The sequence below is a fragment of the Neopelma chrysocephalum genome, unplaced genomic scaffold (genome assembly GCF_003984885.1).
Source record: "Neopelma chrysocephalum unplaced genomic scaffold, ASM398488v2 Primary Assembly neopelma1_97, whole genome shotgun sequence".
Classification (NCBI taxonomy): Eukaryota; Metazoa; Chordata; class Aves; order Passeriformes; family Pipridae; genus Neopelma; species Neopelma chrysocephalum.
In genome coordinates, this window is record NW_020897760.1 from 4,860,708 (window position 1) to 4,884,084 (window position 23,377).

The window sequence follows — 23,377 nt, forward strand, 5'->3', positions numbered from 1 at the left end:
GCGCTCAGCCCCGCACAGCGCCGCGGGATGTTCGCGCTCCCGCCCGGCCGCCGCCCGTGACCCCGCGCCCCACGCCCGGCCGCGCACCAGGTAAGCGCTGCCGCGCCCCGCTGCCCCTCCCGGGGCGCTGCGCTGCCCGCCCGGGGACGGGGCATCGCTGCGGGGAGGGGGCCCCGGGGGCCGCGCGGGGACGGAGCCGCCCCGCACGGCTCGGCGCTGCGCCTCCGCGGGGGGAAGAGAAGAGACCGGCCCGGCCCGGCCCGGCCCGGCCCGCGGCTGCCGGGGCGCCGCTTTGCCCGCGGCGGCATCGGCGGTGCCGCCCCCATCCCCGGGCAGCGCCGGGGGAGCCAAACTTTATCTGGGATCGCCGCCGTCTCCTCCCCCGTGGAGGGGCGCCGGGAAGCGGTCACAGCAGCCCCACTCCTCATGCATCCCACCACATCCCTACTGGGCAGGGCCGCTCCGCTGCCGGGCGGCCCCGGGGGTGCCCCGCGGGGCGGCGGCCCGGTGCCGAGCGGGGCCGGCAAGGGGGCGGTGGCGAAGGGAAACAGTCGCCGTGGAGACGGGCGGCTCGGGGAAAGCCCTTGGCGGTATCTTCCCCGAAAAAAAGCCCCAGACCAACCCGCGTTACGGGGAGGATGCGAGCAGCGCTGTGAGGAGGCGGTCCAGCCGCGGGGACTGGCGGGGGGTGCGCAGCGTCTCCGAGAGCAGAGGGTCCTGGCGGGTCCGGGAGGGGAGCGCAGCCCCGGTGGCACTGCGAGGTTCCGCCGTCCATGGCTCTGTTTGTGAAGAGATTTAAATAAATAAAAAAGTCCTGATTTTAAATCGCCTTGAAACGGGCTCTGCCTTGTCGCGGAGTGATGGGCAGTTTTGTTCATTATTCACGAAACGCGGTTTGTCCAGTTCACTGGAAAGAGTTGACCAAGCAAAATGAGAGGCTTATGAAAGACCGCTGAATGTATCCTGCCAGTATTTCATGAGGATGAAAGTGTTTAAAAATGAGGAATTTTGTTGCTCAGATAAGAATGTTAGTTATGGCTTGTTTTTTTAATTTTCTTTACTCTTGGAATAACTGCTTCCAGTTAGGAGAGACTCAGTATTATAAGCACCACTATTTGAAGACTCCCACGTACATGTTTCCTCCCACAGAGCACTGTAGGCTTGAATGATGGTGTAAAAGATTGGACAGGCAGAAAGAAAGGTGCTTTGCAAGATAGTTAAGAAAAACATTGCAACATTGGAAATAATAATAAAAAAATCTCCCTTCCCAATTCAGCTAAGTATATTTCCTCTCTTCCCCCTGGCTATATTAGACCTGCTTTTACTTTTCTTTTTGGCATGATGAAAGCAGTCAGGAGGGTAGCTCTCACTCCCCTGGGTTCACTCTTTGCCTAGAAAAACCTGTTTTCTCCTGTGGTGCAGATCAGCATGGAGAGCTGGGCTGAGCACAGTTCCGAGTTGATCCCTAATTTTAACCTGGCCTTGGATTCCTGCTGTCTCACAAGTGCCTGTGTCCCAGGGCTGCCAGCAAGGCGCAGCAGCCTGGTGCTAAGCACCTGTGGTTTCTGAATCATTTCCTTTTCCAGTTGCTTTATGAGTTTGCTAAATTTGTGGCAGCCGTGATGCTGTTTTCTTCCACTCTGAATACTAGCAGGCCCTGCTAGAGGTTTTACCATAATATAACTTTGTGTGCTTTATTTGTTATTACTTAGTCTTGTACGCATTTTTAGAAAGAAGCTTTCTGACGGAAAGCCTAAAAATCTAGTTGCTTTGTATGCCCAGGATTGGAAAAGGCTAGTGCTGGTTTTCAGCAAAAAACAAAACCAGAGACTGCTGAATTCTTCTCACAAGTTCCTTGCCTTGGTGCTTGGTGCTGTCTTGCAGTCAGTTCCTGTACCAGTTCAAGCTGATTTCCTGAGGCAGCCTCATCCCACCTCGGTGTCTGGCTTTTGAGGTCCACAATAAGGAGCTCCAGCCAAGAGGGGGGAGGTATCCGGGCTGGGCAGTACCGAGGGTTAAACAATACTCAGGTGGCCTTAGCACCAGAGTGACAACACAGCGAGACCCAAAATAATGAACTGGGTCAGAGTGCTGGGAGGAGCAGTTCCCCTGATTGTCCGTTGACCTCAGTTGCAACTGGTTGAAGTGGCCCCTATTCACCACCAGAAAGGCACTTCCCAGCCCAAGGCTTTTTGAGTGCTGCGGAAAGTAAAAACAAAAATTCTATTACCACCCAAACAATTCACAATAACAGGAGCTAGAGTTTAATTTTATAGTTTTTTCCTCTTGGAGAAAATTTATTGAAAAGATGCTGTCCTCATTGTCACAGAGTTGTGAAGGTCAGGAGAGAGGCTATATAGTAAAGAAAACACTGAAAATTAAACAATTGACCTCAGAAGAAAAAAAAACAACCTCAAAATGCTTTAAAACTTTACTTAGTAAAGCAAAGAAGCCATTCTCCTTCAAAATGACTTGTCAGAAGAATCTTAACAAGTGTTGGATTTTACATGCTCAACATAATGGAAACTTTCTTCTTCATCCTTTAGCTGTTTGCTCAGGGATTTTGTGCAACAAAACTCTGATGCAAATTCAAGCAATAATGCAATGACTTTTGCTGAGGTTTGTGTTTCTAGGATCTCTTTTCCACTAGGAAGATACTAGGTTTGATTCAGCCTCTTAGCCATGTGTATGCTGTTTGTTCCTTTGCTTTCATTCATAACACAGGGCAGTCCCATCCCAGGCAGGCAAAGTGTCTTAGAGCTGTCTTTAAACCTGGCAGACCCTGAATCAGCTTTCCTGCACTGTATTCTTTTTACATATTGGTGCCTGAAACAAGTAGCTAATCAGACACAGCATTAACTTTACAACCATATCATCCAGAGAGTTGTAGGTTTGGACGAGGATGAGGCTTGTTTCAGAATTTTTTTCCAATATAGAGGTTGAGCGCACTGTCTCCTCCTCCCATGAAGAACTGATTTACAATCAGATCTGGTCAGATCTTTAAAAGGTAGGATGATGCCATGCAGGTGCTTTGCATATTTTCCACTTGTTTGGGAGAATCCTGCCTTAAGATACAGTACATGTTTTTTCTTGGTTTTAAAGTAAAACAAAGGCCTCCCCTGAAGACCAGGATGGCATGGTTCTCCATGGAAATTTGCTAACACTGCTGTTATAGCAAATGTATAAAGTTCCACTACATTTGAACTGGAATATGTAAAAACATTTGGTCCTGTACAGTGCTATTAAAAATCCATTTTTCTCTCTGTCAAACTTTAACTTTTCCACTGACTTCCAGGTGAGCAAAATCCAGCCTTTTATATCAATTTCAAATCCTGGCTTAACCTATGATCTGCTGAAAATGGAGGTGGCTAGCTCACATCTCCCTGCAATGGCAGTAGTACACAGTGATTTTGTATTGATGGGAATACTAACTTCAACAAACCAGCAATAAGACTGCTGAAGTGCTGAGAACATTTCTGATTTTATTTACTCATCACTAAAAGGAAGGTGGGAGTTTGGACCAATTGCTTGCTCTGGAGCACATGGTAAAGCACAGCACAGGTCAAGCCCTGCCCCGAGCATGCAGCAGTGTAAGATCCTGGTACACGTGTGATTTACAGCAGAATGCAACAGCTCAGAAGCGCAGGTTGCTGTCAGAAAGCAGATTGGGTGCTCTGAGCAGAGACTATTAGAGATCTCATTTTCCAGTTAATGTGAATGTTTGATGAGCTGTCTCAGAGCTAGATAGTTTTCACCAGTGTTCACAGACAGTATTCTCGGAAAAACCCTTTGTTAAGTGTAATGTGATTAAAAAGAGTATTTGTTCTTTGCAGTCATTTACCCATGATCACATAATTTCAAAGATCTATACACCTGCGTTGTCAGAATCCCCCCCCAGCAACTGCTTTGATCTGACAAAGTTTAGGCTTGATGGAAACAGCCTTTCTTTCTGTTTTATTATGCATCAACAGACTCTTTGGTGGAACGAGGTTTGAGCTAATCCCTCTTTGGTGGTCCATGGCTGGACATTGTCCTGAAAAAGTCCAGTACAGAATTTAGTTAGGTAGTTCTGGTTTTCCAGTCTATGATCTTTAAAAGTCATCTTATATGAAGAGCAGTTCTGTTTCTATAGCTGTTAGTGTTTGAGTATGTGTATGTCACATCCAGTTTATTTACTTGAATTTATCTACGTTAGGCTTTCTTTTTCTTTCAGGAGTATGGTGAGACCATGAGCTTTATTTTTATTGTCACGAAGGATGGTTTTGGGGGAAGAAAATCCATCAGCTGTTTCAGGCTGAGAATACCTGCATGTTTATCCAGGCGTTTTGGGAGGGAGATGTGTATTATGAGACTATCGTGAAGTTTAGAAAGCTCTTTTGTGTTGCATGCAAGTGGGAGCAGAAAAGATTCTTTATATGAAAAGTCTCACAAATCATGAAAACAGGCATTTCTTTAATGTTTTTGGCTCAATCACTGCATAAAATGTTTTTAACTAACTTGTCAGATGGTTGAGCTGCTTAAGACTCAGAATGGAGCTTTTGTGCTTCCTGTCCCAATTAGGAATTAATTTTTAATTATATCAGCTAAACATTTTTTAATATGAGCACTTGTATTAGCCTGAGGTGCTTGATTATTCCTTTGATGAGGAATAGCACTGATTTGTGTAATATTGCCTGTCCCATGATATTTATGGCATTGTTTCTGTCTTCATTATCTGAGTATGTTAAATACTGGAAAATTGTGGAAAACATGGCATAACTTTGATTAAAACATGATGTGAATTTACTTTTCTCAAACATTTAAACATATTTCAGGAGTACCAAAATATCACTTACTGGATAGTTTCTCGCTCAGTGCTTTGGTTTGCTGTTAGAGGTTTACACTTGCATTAAAACCATTTTGCAGCTCTGGAAAGAGGGCTGGCAGCTTGAACGATAGCCCTGATAAACTAAGAATGTTACTCCCAGAGATGAAAAATGATTAGTGTTGCCTTTGAAGTAGTCTTTGACATAGAAATGCATGGAGTGTACTTTAGTTTTGGACGAATAGCTCAGCAAAGCCAAATCTCCACACAGGCCCATGTGCTTGGTACGGAAAGAATTCCTCTTGATTTCACTGAGATTTTATCTGGCAGAATCTAGCCCAGAATATTTTTTTGTCTTCAGTCCAACCAAGTTGAAGTCAAAGAGCTGCTGACAATAGGAAGTCTTTTTGGTGTGTAATACATGAAAAAGTGCTATGACTCAGTTGGAACAAACAAGAAGGTTATTGTCTGGGATTCGTTGCCAAAGCAGCACTTACTGTATATGTAGGTGGAAATTGCAGCATATATTTTGAAATGCAGTTTATTAAAGGTACTTCCTCTTTATGTCCTTTATGTCTCCTCCTTGTGTCCCTTATGTCTCCTCTGAGTTCTGGATTCAGGTCTTTGAGCTTCCACTGCCACAGCAGATGGTACCAAGAGCAGAGGGGATTCACTGCTGCCTCTGAATCCACTACACTCCCTCCCGGCTGTTAGGCAGAGGGGCAGCTGAAACCTAAATACACACTGGATGCTTGCAGCGTGTGCCTTAGTAGCTCAGAGGGAAAAGAGTAGACTAGGTATTCAGCAAGTTTCTGGAAGTTACACCCTTTCCAGTTTCCTCAAGCACTAAATCCCCGGTGATTCGTTGATGTCTTGCCCACGGTTGTGGTCCTGCGGAGCTGGGGCTCTGGGGAAGCTTGGCTGTGGCAGTTGGCATAATGGAGGGCAGTTTTCCAGTAGAGGGGTTGTGACTCTGCTGGAGTTCAGGTGGCACGACCTAGCCATCTCCTGTCAGTGCACCTGGCAATGAAACCCCATTGCTACACTGAGTGGCTGTCATGCAGCGGACAGTCTGATCGTGGCCAGCCTGCTTTCATCATCATCGGGGCATGTGCAGCCCTTGTGAACACTGCATGGGTTGCACAGGTTTTGCAGGACCACCAAATTGTGGGTACTGGAATAATGTCTTCTGTGAGCTAATTGTATTTGGTCTGTTCCCCAGACTGTAAACTAGTACCACCTGGGACATGTAATTTTGGCGATGTGTAGTATGAAATCAAATTAACTTCAGTGGCTTCACAGGGAAGTTTTGACATGCTATCAATTTAGACTCAGCCACTGCAGAAAACTGAAAAAAGCAGCATGTTATGATTTTATAGTACTATTCATTCATATTTCCCACCAAAGGTATTAAAGAAAGTAGATACCTTTCTGTTTTTCAGCTGGAGAATGATGGCATGGCTGGTTGATGTGGCGTGCACAGGCTGTCCATGGCCATGTCCCAGTGGGAACTCCTGACTCACGCTCTGTTGTTCCTCTAGGTCACATTTCCTCACCAGCTTCAGCCTCAAGGAGATGAACTTGTTTGAAAATACAGTAAACACATAGACTTTTAAAAATAACTGTTTGGATGAAAATGGTTTGTTTTTAATGTTGTTCCAGTTTCTTAACATGGGATTTATGTTTAGGCAACAGCATCATTTGTTTGTATTTCTTACTTCAGAATGATGGTATTTCTTCCTATGAAAATCTTGGGTGCAGTCAACGGAACAAGAAGTAAGCCATCATCTTTGAAATAGAGGCAACAGGAGCCAATGTTCAAAGTAGTTTTTCCAGGCAAAAAATTTTTACCTTTTCCTAAATTATTTTTTAAATTAAATTTTATATTACAGGAAACACCAAAGGCAATAAAGCCTAGCAGGGAAATTGGTCTCCTGAAATGCTTCAAATACAGGGAGAAGTCAGTAGCAGAGGTATTATTGTATGTTACATGGGAACTGACCAAGCACCTACACTTACCAAAATGCTGGGCATTACAACCATATAGCAAGATAACTACCAAAACTGAATGTCAGGGTAGTTCAGAAGTTATTTCACTGCGTGTACAATGTGTGTGAGAATACACAGATAAGGAAGGAACATCAACCTCTCGGGAATTAGGAGTTACTAATTCCAGCCCTTATCATCGTGTTTCCTCCTTAGTCTAATCTCAGTTTCCCAGACCTGGTGTCTTGTCCCTGGGTCCACTTTTAGTCCTCTCCTGGTTAGGTGATGAAGTGAAGCAGGTTTGCTGTCTGTCATCTATAGTGCCAGCATGGGCAATGCCAGGAACTGTGAGGGGCTCCTGGACGTATGCTGAAGTGTTCAGCTGCTAAGATCAAAGGACAGATGCAAACCCACAGTTTCCAAAGGTTTATAAATTATCCAGCTATAGGCAGCTGTTCACACAGCAGTAAAAACTGCGTTCCTGGTACACAGGCCAAATTTTGGGGCATGGGGGGTCTGGGAAGTTTTAAATAAGGAGACCACAAGTTTTGTAGTGTGGACATCCAGTGTTGTTCCCCTAATCTTGTTTCTAGAGTGGTTTGAACAATTGCTGGCTAGATCTTGGTTCAAATTTTGTTTTAAAATTACACAGGTTTCTCCTTATGGTCATTTTGGGGACCCAGTCACACCTAAAAATACAAATTTGGCAAAGATATAATCAACAGAATATATGACTGATGATAGTAGCACCAAGCCATTTTCATGCCAGGCTGTGCCTATCAGCTCTGACTAGAGGAGACTGTGGCTCTAAGCTCTGGGGCTCTGCACTGACCAGTGATTTTGTTTAAATAGTCTATTTGAGAATACATCACCTGAACCTGACTGCAAAACTCCCTCACCCCTGCATATTTACCTGTCTCAGTGTGCAGTTCGAAATCAGGTAAAATAGGAATGGAAAATTCTGTTTCACTGCAGCCTCAGGCCCCATGCTGAGAAGCACTCCAGCTTGATTTCACCTCCTGGCCCATGGCAGCCGAGGCCAAACAGCACAGAGCACTTTAAAGGTAACTTCATGGTATTTGTGCAGAGTAACAAATGTTCACAACCAAGGACAGTGGGCTGTGGTGTTCAGGGTGTGCAGTGCCATGTCCTGTGTAAAACAAAACCCACTGGCATGCAGTCCCTGCACATGTGGCCACAGCTCTTGGGCTCTGCTGAGTCCCTGCTGCCAGGTCACAAGTTAAATGTAATGAAGATGAATATGCAATAAATCATGTATGGGAACCAACCCAAAGACCTTCCTGCAGTGCTATTCCCAAAAGGCATTTCATAATTTATCCTAGCATATGCAGTATGTTTAAAACAGCCAGGAGGGCAGGGTTTGCCTAGCCTTTTCTCCTTTCAGTAGATCTCTGGTGTAAAAGACCAAGCAGCCCCAGTCTGAATTGGCTCTTGAGGACATTTCAGCCTTGACCGAAGCTTCCTGTTGTACTCAACTGGACTGCGATTGTGGTCCTGCAGCCACCAGCCCAAACATGCCAAGGGGAAAGTATCTTCCCTAGTGGTGATCAGGGCTGTGTCCATACCATCTAGGGTTTGATTAGACTCTGTGCTGCTCTTGAGATGGTGGTGCTGATCCTACATCTGAAGAGGATTGATCAGATGTCAGGAAAATATGGTTAAATGTCAGCTGGCTTATAATTTAAACATATTTTCTAGTCAGCTTTAGAAATCTCACCAACTTTTTGTGCTTCGCAGTTGAAACATCGCTATTTCTCTCTCCTCCAGCTATATTCCTCCTCATTTTTCCCTCTGATGTGTAATTTGTACTGATGCCTCAGAGCCTGCCCCGGTCAAAGCAGTACCTTCTGGATGTTAGTTGCCTGTCCAACATTCAGGGGCCCTGATTCTGATGCGCAGCTTTGGTCGTTCCCCTAAAGCAAGCAATGGATGACACTGATCACTTCAACGCATGGTGACATGCTTGAGTAACCTTACTACTGGAAGAACAAAATAGCAGAGGGCTTGATTTCTGGTGAAAATACCTGTAGCTTGGCAAACACAGCTCTGGGAAGTCCTGGTCTCCTGCCTGAGCACATGAAGCAGCAGTGACTCTGCTTCTCTGTGACATGAGGGTCAGCAAGGCACGGAGAGAGGCCCTTGGGCTTTGCTGGGCAAGGAGGCCATAGCCAGGGCATTGTCTGGCTGCTGTCCACGGGTGATACCGAGGGTGGTGGGAGTCTGCCTCAGTGAGGAATGCGTGCTGTGAGATGTGCCGCAGGTGAGATAAAGGCAGAGCCTCCCAGTTACTCCCTTCTGTTTTGCTCAGTGTGTTTTTTTAATGCCGTGTCTCTGCAGTCTATACCTTGAAAGCTGAGGTGAGGCAGAGTGGGAGAGGCACGGTGCTGTTCACCAGTGATGGAGCACTCACAGCATCATGTACCCTCTAATTCTGCTGGGGGCTGGTGCCAGTCCACACAGCTACGCTCCATGAAATGAATGAAGTTACTCTGTGAGAATCCGCTTAAAAATAGCAACTGTCACCTAGCAATAGCTTGAGCCTGGGGCCTGGAAGGTGCTAGAAACCAGAAGTGGTTTTGTTCACAGTAGTACCACAGGGACACTTCTCTGAGCATTAATGTTTTTGTTTTGTGAAGTGTCTCCCAAGATGCAAGATGAATACAGCTTGATGAGGGGGTGTTTCACCTTTCATGTCCCCAAGTGTTTGCCCTCCTGGCACGGTCGGCCCTGTCTCTGACTGGGGTCCCTTGTGTCCTGCTGCAAGGCAGGGCACAGAACCAGGGTGGACACGGAGCCGCGGTGAGCAGCTCACAGTGCCTACCCGTGAAGCCAAGGCCAGGGTTTGTCCCCGGGGCTTTGCTGGCTGTGCTGTGACAGCACTGCTTGTGACAGCACTGCTGAGGAGCCCCGGCAGTGAGCAGTGCCAGCCTGGGCACACTGTGCCGTGGCGGGGCAGGGCCGGGCCCTTGGGTTGCTGTCGCTGGTGGCTGTGGGGCTGTTGGCACAGAGGCCCTGCTGACACAGCGCTGGCCCGGCCCTGCCGCTCGGCCCCTCTGGCACCAGCGCTGCAAAGGCGGTCCCTGCCCAGAAACCCCCCGGGCTCTGCGCCCGAGCACCCGCTGAGCTCCCACTGGGCAGGAAGCTCATGAATTGATTTCCTTTGTATTCTGCAGTGCACATCATGTGGATTGCCTGGTGCCTCGTTTTTCTCTTTAGCTGCACTGGCAAGAGCCGTCATTACTTCTGAACTGTCCCCCCTGCTTTCCTTTATTCTCTCTGATGTAAACCAATCGCTGAGAAGCTGATTTGCTCCACAGTGCAGCCGTTTCACAATCATCCTTTGACTCGATCTCTTGATTTATTGTCTAATTTTTTTCCAATACTTTTCTCTTTCACTTGGATCTATTTATTCTCCTTAGCTCTTTTAGGTCACATTAATTTGTTGTGTCTCACTCCTAATTGTCCATGCATTAGCTGCTTCCTACAGGATAGGTTTTCTGATGGAATAGGTATCACACTTGCACCTGGATTCAAATATTTCATCTTATTATGACAAATTCATTTTCACTCACCAAGTTTTCTACATTTCATAGAAATTTTAAAATTACAGTAAAAAACCCTACTAATTTCTCTCCTCTCAGATTTTTTGGGGGGGGGTGTTGGGGTTTTTTTGTTGTTGTTTTGGTGGGGTTTTGATCTGGCAAACTCACAGCTCTTTTCTGCAGCGTTGCTTAACAGCCAGTTCAACTGTTTTTTAATCCAAGTTCCTTTTTTATTTCCTTCTGGTAGCTGAATACTAGATGATTTATCTCATGTACGGTTTTCTTTCCTCTAGAGACTGAGAATTATTAGAAATGCAAGAGGAAAAAAAAATGCTCTGATTTTAATTGGAAAAAAAATCCAATATTTAGAACTCTAGTAAAGACGGTTAGAATAATATTTAACAATAAGTCAGACTCCACATTTTATCTACAATGTATCGTGCAATTAAATATCATTTTGAATATGATTGAACTGAAATTAGTAATGCTGTCTTAGTTTGCACCAGCTGAAAGGTTGAGCTCCTTGTCTTCTATCTTCTTGTTCCAAGAAGAGATAAGAAACTACAGTAGATGGTGTACTGTCCCGGAGATTGCTGTGACTTGGACTGCAGTGTGACTTTTTAGCACCCCTGTTTTGGTTTGCTGAAATTGATGATTGACTGAACCACTTTATGTCATGCAGACCAGGTTTGTGCGTGATTATAGATGAGTGTGGCAGTGATGCAGCTTTGGGTGTAGCAGTGAGGAAGAGCCGGACTCTGGACATGTCCAGGAGGGATTTTTCAGGATTGCTCTGAGCTATGTGGACCTGCTGTGTCTTTTCTGAGGCCTCAGAGATGCTACTAATAGATGTCCTTTCAGTCACTGGACAGGCCAGAATGGAAAAGAAGCTAGAGGGAAGTGGGAGACAAATGAAAAGGGATTTGGTGTCATTTTGTTTTGCATGCAGATGCCAGCAATGCTGGTAGGCCTAGACTGCTTTGCACTGCTTTCCAGCATTTTCTCTTGACTGTTAGTGCAGCAAGGGGAGAAGCAATAGGGTTCCTCCAGTGAGTGCTGGGAAATGGTTGTCCTACTTCTTCACATCCAGTTTCTATTTAAAGCTTCTCATGAATGTCTTTATTCCCTGAAGCTAAAAAATATCATCTGTCATTAGACATTACTGGTTTATTTACTGTTATTATGTGCAGTACTATTGCCATCATTCAGTAACGTTTGTTTTCTTTCTTTTGCAGTAGAGGAAGACATTAGTGGCAGACAGATTTTGATGTCTGGTGTTGAACTGCAAACCTTCTACCCTCAGAGATAGGTTTTCTAGGATAGATGCAGCTCTCCCTCTGCTTGGCCCATTAATCAGGGTAACAGTATGTGCACTCTACTAATGAGGAGTCACACTATGCAGGGGATCAGGGCAGCATGTGTGCTACCCAAAACTATCTGCCTTCATCTAAATTCCCCACATATCACTTAGAAGAAATAAAGCAAATATATAATACAACAAAGACCCCTAAAAATACATAATAAAACCTATAAGAAAACAACAGCCAAAATAGTTTTTGGTCTTTAAAGCTGTCCCTGGACAGTAATTTGTAAGATAGTTTCCAGTCCCATCTGCTGTCAGGCGCTGCCCCTGTTTCAGTTTTGTCGGCTTTCCTAACGCTGTGGCTCAGATCCACAGCTGCTTAGATGTCTAACCAGCAAGGCCTGGGTCTCCAGATGTTTTGGTGCATGTGAGCACTTGTGTTTTCTCAAGAATCTCCACTCTAGGAAACATAATTTTGTCTTTACCTGACACTCAAATTGTTTATACTTTTGAAAAAAATCTTACAAATAGGATGTCTAGAGGCTGTGGCAGCAGAATACAAAAGAGCACTCATAAGCCATTATTGCAGGGGTGGGAAGAAAGTGTTGTGATTTTAAAGCAATCTGTTGATAGGTATTCTTGGGTGTACTGATGGCATTCCAGTCAGCCAGCTGGCCTCAAAACCTGAGCCAACAGTGATATATGTGTTACAAAACTTTGAGCAGGACTGTTGCATGGCAACTGCTTAGCTAACATTTGTATTAGTGTATTCCTTTGACAATTTTCTAAGTTTTTCAATACTTGATAGAAAAAAATAAATTTAAAGCTTACCAGCAGCTATTCAGTCACCTGCATTTTATATGGAAATAAAAAAAGAGAAGGGTAATTCCTTACCAGTGGCAGTTAAATGCATACAGGAAGGGAAGAGAGATCATGCGTGATGTTCTTCAGCTCATGTGCCACTGGGAGCTGCCAGCGGAAGTTCAGCAGAAGGAGTGCTGGGCATGTACTTAAAGCTACATGAGGCACCTCTAATTTATGGGATCCATTTTTTCCACCACTGTTTCTAAAAGAAAAATGAAAGGCAACAAAGATTTGTCCCAGCAGCTACCCCAGCTGTTCTCTGCTGTAGAGGTATATCTTCCCTAATACATCTGCTAACATTTGCAAGACAAGCACACAAAAAGCAGAATTGTGGCTCCTGGCTGCCTGCCATTTGATAACGAATGCTACATTCCTCTGCCAGCACTGCAGCAATTCAGGCCTGTTGGCATGGATGCTGCCAAGCCCCTGACCTGGCCGTGTGAAGTCAGGCCTGCATTGCCATCCTTTTCACTGATGGTCTATTAATTTGGAGGTGCTGTGGAGGACAGCCTGCTTTCCTCTTGAGGATTGCCAGTCGTGCAAGAGGTGCGTGCAATTCCATCTGGCATTGTAGCATGCATCCTGGGGACAGCTTTTGGAAGGGCGGGAGGCCGAGAGAGATTCTCCTGTCTGACCAAGCAGTGCTTAAAGCAACATGAGAGGGTTGCAAGAGGAGAGGGGGGAAAGGAATAAAGGTTTTTATGCTGCTCACTCAGAGAGCTGCAAACCCAACCTTGATATTTCCCCAGGATATTTACAGATATCACCTTACGCCTTTGGGGACTGCATTATCTCCAGAGGATCAACTGGGCAAGAAGAGACACAGCAGTCAGTACCTGAGAAGGTGCCAAAGTGAGCATCCTTCCACACAAGTATGGCCAGTGTAGTGGTGGTCAGTTATTAATTCTTAGGATGGCTGTACACTTGAGATGAATTGCAGCCATTAGGGCTTGAATCCTTCCCTTCCCAATCCCTGGCTCTGAATGAACTGAATCCCCAAGTTGCTCGGCAGTGTATCAGCAAGTGTGTGCTTATCATTAAGCGTGTGCATGGATGGATGTCATCAAACCAACATTAATGGGTCTCAGTGTGCAGCTGAATCAGGATTATAGACTTCTAATATTACCGTGATATGAAGTGATTGTGGTGGGCATTTATAATGTTAGTTAATGGACAAATTTTGTAAATTGCCCTTGGGAGTATTTTTGTTACATTTCCATGCGAATTTATCTTTCCATTGTAACTTCCTAGGGAGTTTCAGTACTAGTTTGATCTCAGGGATTCAGTTACACAATATGCTGTAGGCTTTAAAATCAGTTGCTTTGCCTGTACATGCTCATGTGCTAGCTGATTTTTCAGAGGAGGTGATGATGTAAGCCTAGACATCTGAGGCAAAGATAAAGCCCTTGATCTGCCTGTATTTTGGTTACCTAAAGCACTTTAGCAACTTGCACTCAAAACACAGTAGATTTAAAATTGCAGTGAGTATGCAGAAAAATATTCCAAAACCTCCTTGAAACCACTATGAATAAAATGGAAGTGAATGAAACATGATAACTAAAAGGGCCTGTGAAATTTGAGTTCAGGACAAGCACTTCAGCCAGGCCTTTCAGATTAAGGCTAATGTGTACAAAGCTGAACATCTCTATCTACAGAATCGGCTGATTTTCAGGGATGCAGAAGGCCTGACCCATGAGAGATGGCTGAGTCAGTGCAGAGGAGGAATTGCCTGCCTCCATAGACAGGAGCTCAGTCCTCTCCCTTCCTCACAGGAGCTGCATAGGGGCAGCATGAGCTCTTCTGAGGTGGGGTGTCAGGGGGACTGCTTGGGCAGTAGCTGGAGACTTCTGTGCCAGCTCCTGGGACTTTCATTTACAGCGGGGTTTTTTTTCAAACCTCAGAGAGTACTTGCTCTCCCAGCATGAGGGGTACAAGCTGCAGGAGACTGAGCGCTGGCCTTGCTCTTTTGCAGGACGATGATTCCTGTGACCGAGTTCCGTCAGTTCTCGGAGCAGCAGCCGGCGTTCAGGGTGCTGAAGCCCTGGTGGGATGTGTTCACGGACTATCTCTCTGTCGCCATGCTGATGATCGGTGTGTTTGGGTGCACATTACAGGTAAATCAAACGGGACGGAGGCGTGGCGGGTGCTCAGCAGTGGTGAAAGAACACCACAAATGAGGAAGGACCTTGTAAGGATGGTGTCCCATCTTGTTTGATCTCTTGGGTTCACCATGAACAAAGCAAAAATTTGCTGGTCTCAGGATTAAAGCTGTTTAGGTAGCAACCTCAAATAACACAGACCAGACTTTTAGCAGCTGTAAATCAGCAGAACTGCACTAGAGTGAATGGAGCTGCGCCAGCTAAGATAAGAGCTGTTAGTTTGGCTGGTGCCTAGATCAGTGTTTTCACCACAATTTGGCATAACAAAACATGGTCAACTTAAGTTCTTATTTGTTACCGTTTTGCTGTTTGAAAAATGTAATTTTGTAATTACTATTTTTCTTTATTTGACAACTGTTAATATTCTTTCTGTCCTTATGCTTTGAAGCATAGGAATTGAAATGAATGTGCTTATTTTGTTAACAACATGCACTGCTAATATTATATCTCTTCCATCCCAAAACATCTCTGAGGATGCTTACAAGTTAACAATTGACATTACTGTCAATCACTGTTAGTTACGTTTTGCTAAAGAGCCAAAAGCAGAAAAGAAATTAAAAGTACTTTTTGGGATGACTCCACAAAAATATAAAGTTACAAACTGGTTCAAACATGGATCTAACATTTCTTGGCATGACTTTGAAATGGAACTAAAGGGACACATTGACAGAGCTCTTATTTCAGAGGAATTTGCTTACTTACATGGTCCAGGATTTTTCACATGAAATCAACTGTAGTTTTGCCTGTATTCTCCATTCACAAGTATTTTCAGTTTAAAGATACAATGTTCATGTTTAAAAATCTCTTTATGTAGGGCTGAGTTTTGCATTCGTTGCTACGTGTTTGCTTAACCACATGAAGTAAATCATCTGTTATTTTTAACTTTACCTACTTGATTGAATAAAGCACACTGGAAAATAGTGTGTGGAAACACTGAAATAATAGGGGGTTTTTATTCCAACTTATTGCCAGATCCACGAATCCAAGGTATAAGTAAGAGTGTGTATCACAATACTGTTTACAGACAAAGATAAACTACAGGAGTTTTTGCTGTGTCAACAGTTACAGCACTGATATTGTTTAAAACACATGTGATCTTATCTCAGCATCTCTCTGCACCAGGGTGGATCATCAAGGAGGATCTGATTTTGGTAGCTCTTGTTGCATACCCTATATTTAGTGCTTTCAACAACTACGATGTCAAAGAATACATCTACACTACACACACATTCTTAGTTTGGGCCAATCCCAGTTAATCATTCAAGGCAAGAAACAGAGCTCGTTATCACATGGATTAGCATTGTAAATTCAGACCTATAGAAAGCCTTGCATTGAACTCAGATCTGTTATCCCAAATGACACCAAGGGTGATTGGTCCCATAAGGCACTCTGACCTCCATTTGTCAACATGGATGACCAGCCCAAATTAGGAAATTTGCCTTTTTTTTTTGTTTATAGACAGATTCAAGGACAGAGCTACATTTTTTTCCCCGAGTGTGTAGTCCATCCTACAAAAGTCCTCCATAGAGAGGAATTTTTTACAAGGGCATATAGTGGTAGGCCAAGGGGTAATGGCTATTAACTGAAAGAGGTTTAGATTAGATATTAGGAAGAAATTCTTCACTGTGAGGGTGTTGAAGCACTGGAACAGGTTAAAGTTCCCAGAGAAGTTGGGGATATCCCATGCCTGGAAGTCTCCAAGGCCAGGTTGGATGGGGCTTTGAGCAGCCCGGTCGAGTGGAAGGTGTCCCCGCCCATGGCAGGGGGGTTGGAACTAGGTGATCTTTAAGTTTCCTTCCAACCCAGATCATTCTATGATTCTATGAGGACTCTATTGTTTTATGTATGAGAAACTGAATAAAATTTATGTCCACGCACATACAAATGCCATCAAAGAATTATCCTTACCTATCTTTATTAAGACTGAAGTTCAGTAATTGTCCAGCATAGATATGCCCACATTATCCCCTTGTCAGCCATTTTTTGGTATTATAAGACATCGCAGTGGGAGAGTATGGCCACGTGAATACAGTTGTGCTCCTTTCAAGCCTAAGCTGTCTCAGAACATGGTGTAGCCAGGGTGGATACACCTGGCAGTAACAGTCTGTCTCTGGGCAGAGCAACGCAGGAGATCTCTGGTCTTTTCTGGAATCATTAAACACACTTGTCCTTTTTCTGGATTGTCTCAATGCGCTCTTATTCAAATTATGGAAAGCTAACCATAGATAAAAAGGGGTGACCTAGTTCTTGGCATATGGAACAAGAGTCTTGTTGGAAATAATAATAATAATAGCACAGCCTGTGGGGCCAAGTAGCAGACTGTGGGGAGGAATGCCTGACAGCTGGAGGAACTCCAAGGACAGCTACCCATTGGTGCTGCCACCATTGTTTGTACATGAGTTCAAAAGATACCTTTTTGTGTGTTTCAGGTCATGCAAGACAAGATAATATGCCTTCCAAAGCGCCTACAGCCTTGCCAGAACCAATCTAATAGTTCAAATGTGTTTAACACAATCCCAGATACAACCCCCCTTCCACCACTGAAGCCATCCACCCCTCCAGCTACAGTTGAAATGAAAGGACTGAAGACTGATTTGGACCTTCAGCAATACAGCTTTATAAATCAGGTGTGTTATGAACGGGCTCTGCACTGGTATGCCAAGTACTTCCCTTACCTTGTCCTTATACACACACTGGTCTTCATGCTGTGTAGTAACTTCTGGTTCAAATTCCCTGGATCAAGCTCCAAAATTGAACACTTCATTTCAATACTTGGGAAATGTTTTGATTCTCCCTGGACAACAAGAGCTTTATCCGAAGTGTCGGGGGAAGACTCTGAAGAGAAAGATAACAGGAAGAACAACATAAACAAGTCTAATACTGCTCAGCCAAGCACTGAAGGCACTTTGGTCAAGACACAGTCTTTAAAATCAATCCCTGAGAAGTTAGTTGTGGATAAGGGAACACCTGGGGCATTAGATAAGAAAGAAGGTGAACAGGCCAAAGCACTGTTTGAAAAGGTGAAGAAATTTAGACTGCATGTCGAGGAGGGTGATATACTCTATGTCATGTACGTTCGCCAGACTGTGCTTAAGGTAATTAAATTCCTTATTATTGTTGCTTACAACACAGCACTTGTCTCAGAAGTTAATTTTACAGTAGTCTGTAATGTTGATATTGAAGACATGACAGGATACAAGAATTTTTGCTGTAATCACACGATGGCACATCTGTTCTCTAAACTTTCTTACTGCTACCTATGCTTTGTAAGCATCTATGGCCTCACATGCCTTTATACACTATACTGGTTGTTCTACCGTTCACTGAAAGAATATTCTTTTGAATATGTTCGGCAAGAGACGGGAATTGATGATATCCCAGATGTCAAGAATGACTTTGCTTTTATGCTTCATATGATTGATCAGTATGATCCTCTCTACTCCAAGCGGTTTGCTGTCTTCCTGTCTGAAGTCAGTGAAAATAAGCTGAAACAGCTGAACCTAAACAATGAGTGGACTGCAGATAAACTGCGACAGAGACTACAGACAAACTCCCATAGCCATTTGGAGCTACAGCTTTTCATGCTTTCTGGACTACCAGACACAGTTTTTGAAATTACTGAGCTGCAGTCATTAAAACTTGAAATAATTAATAATGTAATGATACCAGCAACCATTGCACAGCTGGACAATCTCCAGGAGCTGTCATTGCACCAGTGTTCTGTGAAGATCCACAGTGCCGCCTTGGCTTTTCTGAAGGAGAATCTCAAGATCTTGAGCGTCAAGTTTGATGACATCAGAGAACTTCCACATTGGATGTATGGCCTCAGAAATTTGGAAGAGCTCCATTTAATTGGCTCCCTAAGTCACGATATTTCCAAAAACATTACACTGGAGTCTTTTCGGGAGCTGAAAAGCCTGAAAGTTCTTTACATAAAAAGTAATTTGTCCAAAATCCCACAATCTGCAGTCGATGTTTCAAGTCACCTGCAAAAATTGTGCATCCATAATGATGGCACAAAGTTAGTGATGCTCAACAACTTGAAGAAGATGGTCAACCTGACACAGCTGGAATTGGTTCATTGTGATTTAGAGCGCATACCTCATGCAGTCTTCAGCCTCCTCAGTCTTCAGGAATTGGATCTGAAGGAAAACAACCTCAAATCCATTGAAGAAATAGTAAGTTTTCAACATCTGCGAAAATTGACAATTCTAAAGCTGTGGTACAACAGTATAACGTACATCCCAGAGCATATAAAGAAACTCACTAGTCTAGAGCGGCTTTCCTTCAGCCATAACAAAATAGAGGTTCTTCCGTCCCACCTATTCCTATGCAACAAAATCAGATACTTGGATTTGTCTTACAATGACATTCGCTTTATCCCACCTGAAATAGGAGTTCTGCAGAGTTTACAATACTTTTCCATTACTTGCAACAAAGTGGAGAGCGTGCCAGATGAACTATACTTTTGCAAAAAACTTAAGACTCTGAAAATTGGGAAAAATAACTTGTCAGTCCTTTCACCTAAAATTGGTAATTTGGTATTCCTCTCCTACTTGGATATTAAAGGCAATCACTTTGAAATCCTCCCACCTGAGCTTGGTGAGTGTAGAGCTCTGAAACGGACTGGTTTCACTGTAGAGGACACCTTGTTTGAAACGTTGCCTTCTGATGTCAGGGAGCAAATGAAAGCTGAATGACTTCTTCTCACTCAGTTTTACAGAAATAACACTTCTACCAAATACACTCTAGAGAATGCATACTCTAAATATGCATTTAGTTTGTCATTATTTTTTTCTTTTTCAAATCCTTTCTGTACAAACAAATTTGGAGTAAGGAGTACATATATTTTTAAATAAATTTTTCTCGTATTTTTTCACTGGTTTAAGATATTTTTGTTTTGCCCTGAGAACAAGGGCATCTGTAACTTAATTTTTACTGGTAAAAGTAAATGGGTTTATCTGCTGATTTTTTTTTTCCTTTTCCTAATCCCACCAGGGAAACTGTGTTTAAACTGTATGCTTTGGGTTGCATAGTTAGTAATAGATGATTATATTGTCTTCCTGGTTATTGTTAATCCCTTAGGACATGGTCTTCAACAGGTGGTGCTGCAGGTGTTGAATGCCTCGTTTCTTCTTTTCTTCAGTGGCAGTAGAAGGTGTTCAGCATCTAACAAGATCAAATCTGGGTTGACAGTCCTTTTTGTACTATTACATGGTTTTCTCAGATGATCAAAGCAAGTAGAAAAGGTTCTTTATATATTTTAATAGATGTCAGGGAGTGTGCAGAACTCCTTCAGAGCCTTTTGGCAAGTTCAGTCTAGCTGTCCATTCATACACTGTGCTAAGCTGGAGGCACTGACTACAATTTCCTCTCTGGTGCAGGAAGAGTAAGGTCACAGTTCAGAGAGGAATCAGCACCAAAATGACTCAGCTGAAGGTTTTCCAAACAGTGCAAAGGGATGCAGCTGCCTGATTCCTACTAACTTGAATGGAAGGGGTGGAATGAACTCACTGTGTTGGAAACATCAACCCAGCAAGATGAAACGCTATCTTGAAAAACCCCATCTTCCCCTAAACACCCAGTCCTGCAAGAGAGAAAGTGCCCTCTGCCCCCCTCAATTCACTTCCCCACCAGATTGCTTGGCACCTTGCAGGAATGGGATCCAGAAAAAGTGCAATCACGTTTAGTTTGTAAAGCTTCTGACAAGGAAATAGTATCTAATATGCTCCTTAATTGAACTTGGATATCATAAAACCAAGCTCAGCACAGGAACATTTGCAGATATGCAAAAATGAGATTAAATGAATATATTAACTTCTCACAAGTCTCAGCCTACCCAAGGACAGTGATGAAGGCTACGTTTTCATCTTCCAGATAGTAATTAAATTGGAAATCATACAGTTGGAAGTCTGCTTTTTAAAATTATATAATAATCTCTGATGATTATGCATCAGGTTGGGAACTTTATCCTCTGAAGCCATGTTCAGCTGTTTATTTAATCCAGCCATTTGATTTCTTTTAGTCAGGTTTGACAGGGATGTGCTGTTTGCAAGCTAATTTAAGCTAGTCAAAAATAACCATATGATAGTAAAATATTTTGCTGGGAGGAGATCTCTTCATCCTATACAACAACACGTATTTGAGTCAGATGCAGGCACTGCATAAATGTTTCGCAAGAATATCTAGGAATGAGTACTTGTTTCTCTATGAGGCAGTGTTGTTCGTAAATCTCAGAGGTTGAGTTGCTGATTGTTTAAAGTTATGTAAAATAATTGACAGTTGTCAGATTGGTTGCTCTTAATGTTTTCTAATTGCCATTGCGTGTCTTGAGCTACAGTTAATCTGAGTTCTTGAGCTTGGTTCAAAAGCATACTGTTGTTTTAAGAGTCTGACTTAAAAAGGTGGGGAGACAAGCTACAATGAGAATTTCCTCATTAGTCCGGGGTGTGCTGTGCAATCTGGTATTTGGGCTTGCTGCAGTACCAAGTCAGACTTACTTTTTGTGCTTTGATATGTTCTGGAGAAGATCCATGTGATTAATCAAAAATGGGTCAGGCATGAAGGAATCAAATCAAGCTTTTTTAAAGGGGTTGGATTTAGTTCTGTTGGAAGACCTATAACTGATGTAGCCATTGCGAGAGCTACTCTTACTCGTGTGGAATGCACTTAATGGAACAGCTTGGCAGTATATATATTCTAAATGTATTTCACTTTGATGTAATGGGAGGGAGAGAAACGTTTCATTGCTCATATTAACCTAATTATGTAAACCAAAGTGCTGTTGTCCCTGATGAATGTAAACTGTTCAAAATGTCCAAGTAATTGGTGGAGCTGTATAATTCTCTTACTTACATTTGAAATATGGGATTACATTTAAAGTTTTTTTAAAAGTCTTTATATTCCTAGATGTAGCATTTTAAATCCTTAATTTATTTTGTGTCTAATGTTGTTTCATGTGTAGTTTGTGGTCTGTTTTCTGAATGGAAGTTATGATGCACACCTCATAACTGAAGGTTGGAGACTTGTTCTATGACATTGTTGTAAGTACATCACTTAGGGGATATGGGAGTTTCATTTATTACTGATTATATTTATACCAGTGCAACCCCTCATGTGGACACACTTACATGAGTATAAAGTGCCTTGTGCTGGCATATCTTTATTCACTTTGATAGGAATAAACTATACCGGTCTAAGCACTTTCGCACTAATAACTGTATCTTCTCCAAGGGTTTGGTCTGCTGAGACAGCTTCCTCAGTCTAACAGCTCACTGCCACAAAAAAGGGGCAGTTCCCTCCTCCTCCCATGTTCCCTGTTCCTGCCAACACATTCCTGCTGCTTCTCCTGTACCTTTACAGGTCTGGTGCTGGTCTGATCCCTCCACAGGACAAATCAACTTTTTAAACCAGCAGAAAACTATACCAGTTTAAAAAAGGGACTAATTTTCTGCTGGATCAGCTCTCCAAAGGATTGGATGGACACTAGAGTGGGAGTAACAAGGAGACAGGATTCTGCAGCTGGAGTCTGGGCAAGGAGAAAGTGGGATAAGTCACTTTGGAGGTGCTAGGTCAGTTCATCATCTTGCTGAGCCGCGTGCTTGGAGAGCTGTGCTGTTGTATCTATAGCAGCATTAGGCAGCTTGGCTTTTGTGAGTAGACAACCCTCAGGCTCGCAGTGAATGATAAAATATCACATTACTGTTAATTTCTTAATGAAACAAACTCAGGTAGCTGCATTGTTGACTTTTCTAAACTTCTTGCTGTCTAATCTGGGGAGTATTTTCCAAACCCATATTACAGTATTTTAGAAACATGTCAGCTGAGAGAAGATTGTTTCCTAATTCTGTATGACATCCAGGAAAATATGTAAAAGTGCCATATTTACTCAGTGAATCATGTACTGCTCATATGTATATTCACATACAATTCATACTAGACTTTTCTGTGACGGATAGTATTTGACTTAGAATGGATGGACATTTTGTGGATAATACTTTAGGCATGGTTTGTATATATACAAAGAGTTTATATAACTACTTACTTTAATCAGGTGCCTAACAAGTATGACAATTCCAGAATTTAAGCAAAGTGTTTTTTCACTATTGCTCAAAAATAATAAAAATCTTCCTTGGTAATGGAAGCAGAAATGACAAAGATTGCATCAAAAGTAAGAAGACAACCTTAACAGTACATTAAGCCTGAAAAGCAAATCTACTTGGTGAGATGTGCATCTCCCCCTTTGTCAGAATTAGGATGGATATTTGTGCTGACCTCATGCATCCAGCCAGCCCAACAACTTCTGCAAATTCTGATTGGAAAGCGCCTGTTCCAAGTCTCATATCATTTCTGGTACTTCAGTAATTCATGTGCTTAAGTGGTGATGAGTCCTGTAAGAATGCCAAGGAAAAACTCTGAAATTTGACCAAATGGACAAACATCTTAATTCTGTAGCAAGAATCTTAGTATGATAATAGACCTGCATAGTGTTACATTGCAATATAGTACACCCAGAAAAAAATGGAAATAAAATGCTCTTTTGTAATAACGACCATGTCAGACTGCAATGTGATTATTTGTTTGGGAAACATTTTGTTTCTGGGTTACCTAAAGATCAGACTTTGGATTTGGTCCCTTGGGAGGGAAATCAGGAAAATATGTTTGAAAAAACATCGTTATACTTGACAGGATTTACAGT

At 43.1% G+C, this 23,377-nt stretch overlaps 1 protein-coding gene across 2 annotated transcripts in view; it reads left to right on the plus strand.

Moving 5' to 3' along the window:
* Nucleotides 1-23,233, plus strand: part of LRRC8C (leucine rich repeat containing 8 VRAC subunit C) — a 31,596-nt gene extending 8,363 nt beyond the window's left edge. The window contains exons 2-4 of one of the 2 annotated variants that reach the window (XM_027694385.1): nucleotides 8,894-9,071; nucleotides 14,493-14,634; nucleotides 17,109-23,233. In XM_027694385.1, the coding sequence (XP_027550186.1) occupies nucleotides 9,061-9,071; nucleotides 14,493-14,634; nucleotides 17,109-19,379 (2,424 nt within the window). In that variant the 5' untranslated portion in view covers nucleotides 8,894-9,060 and the 3' untranslated portion in view covers nucleotides 19,380-23,233. Of the gene's footprint in view, nucleotides 1-54; nucleotides 91-8,893; nucleotides 9,072-14,492; nucleotides 14,635-17,108 lie in introns of those variants that run through there. The other variant, XM_027694386.1, reaches the window with a different exon arrangement.
* The last annotated feature ends 144 nt before the right edge of the window (nucleotides 23,234-23,377 follow it).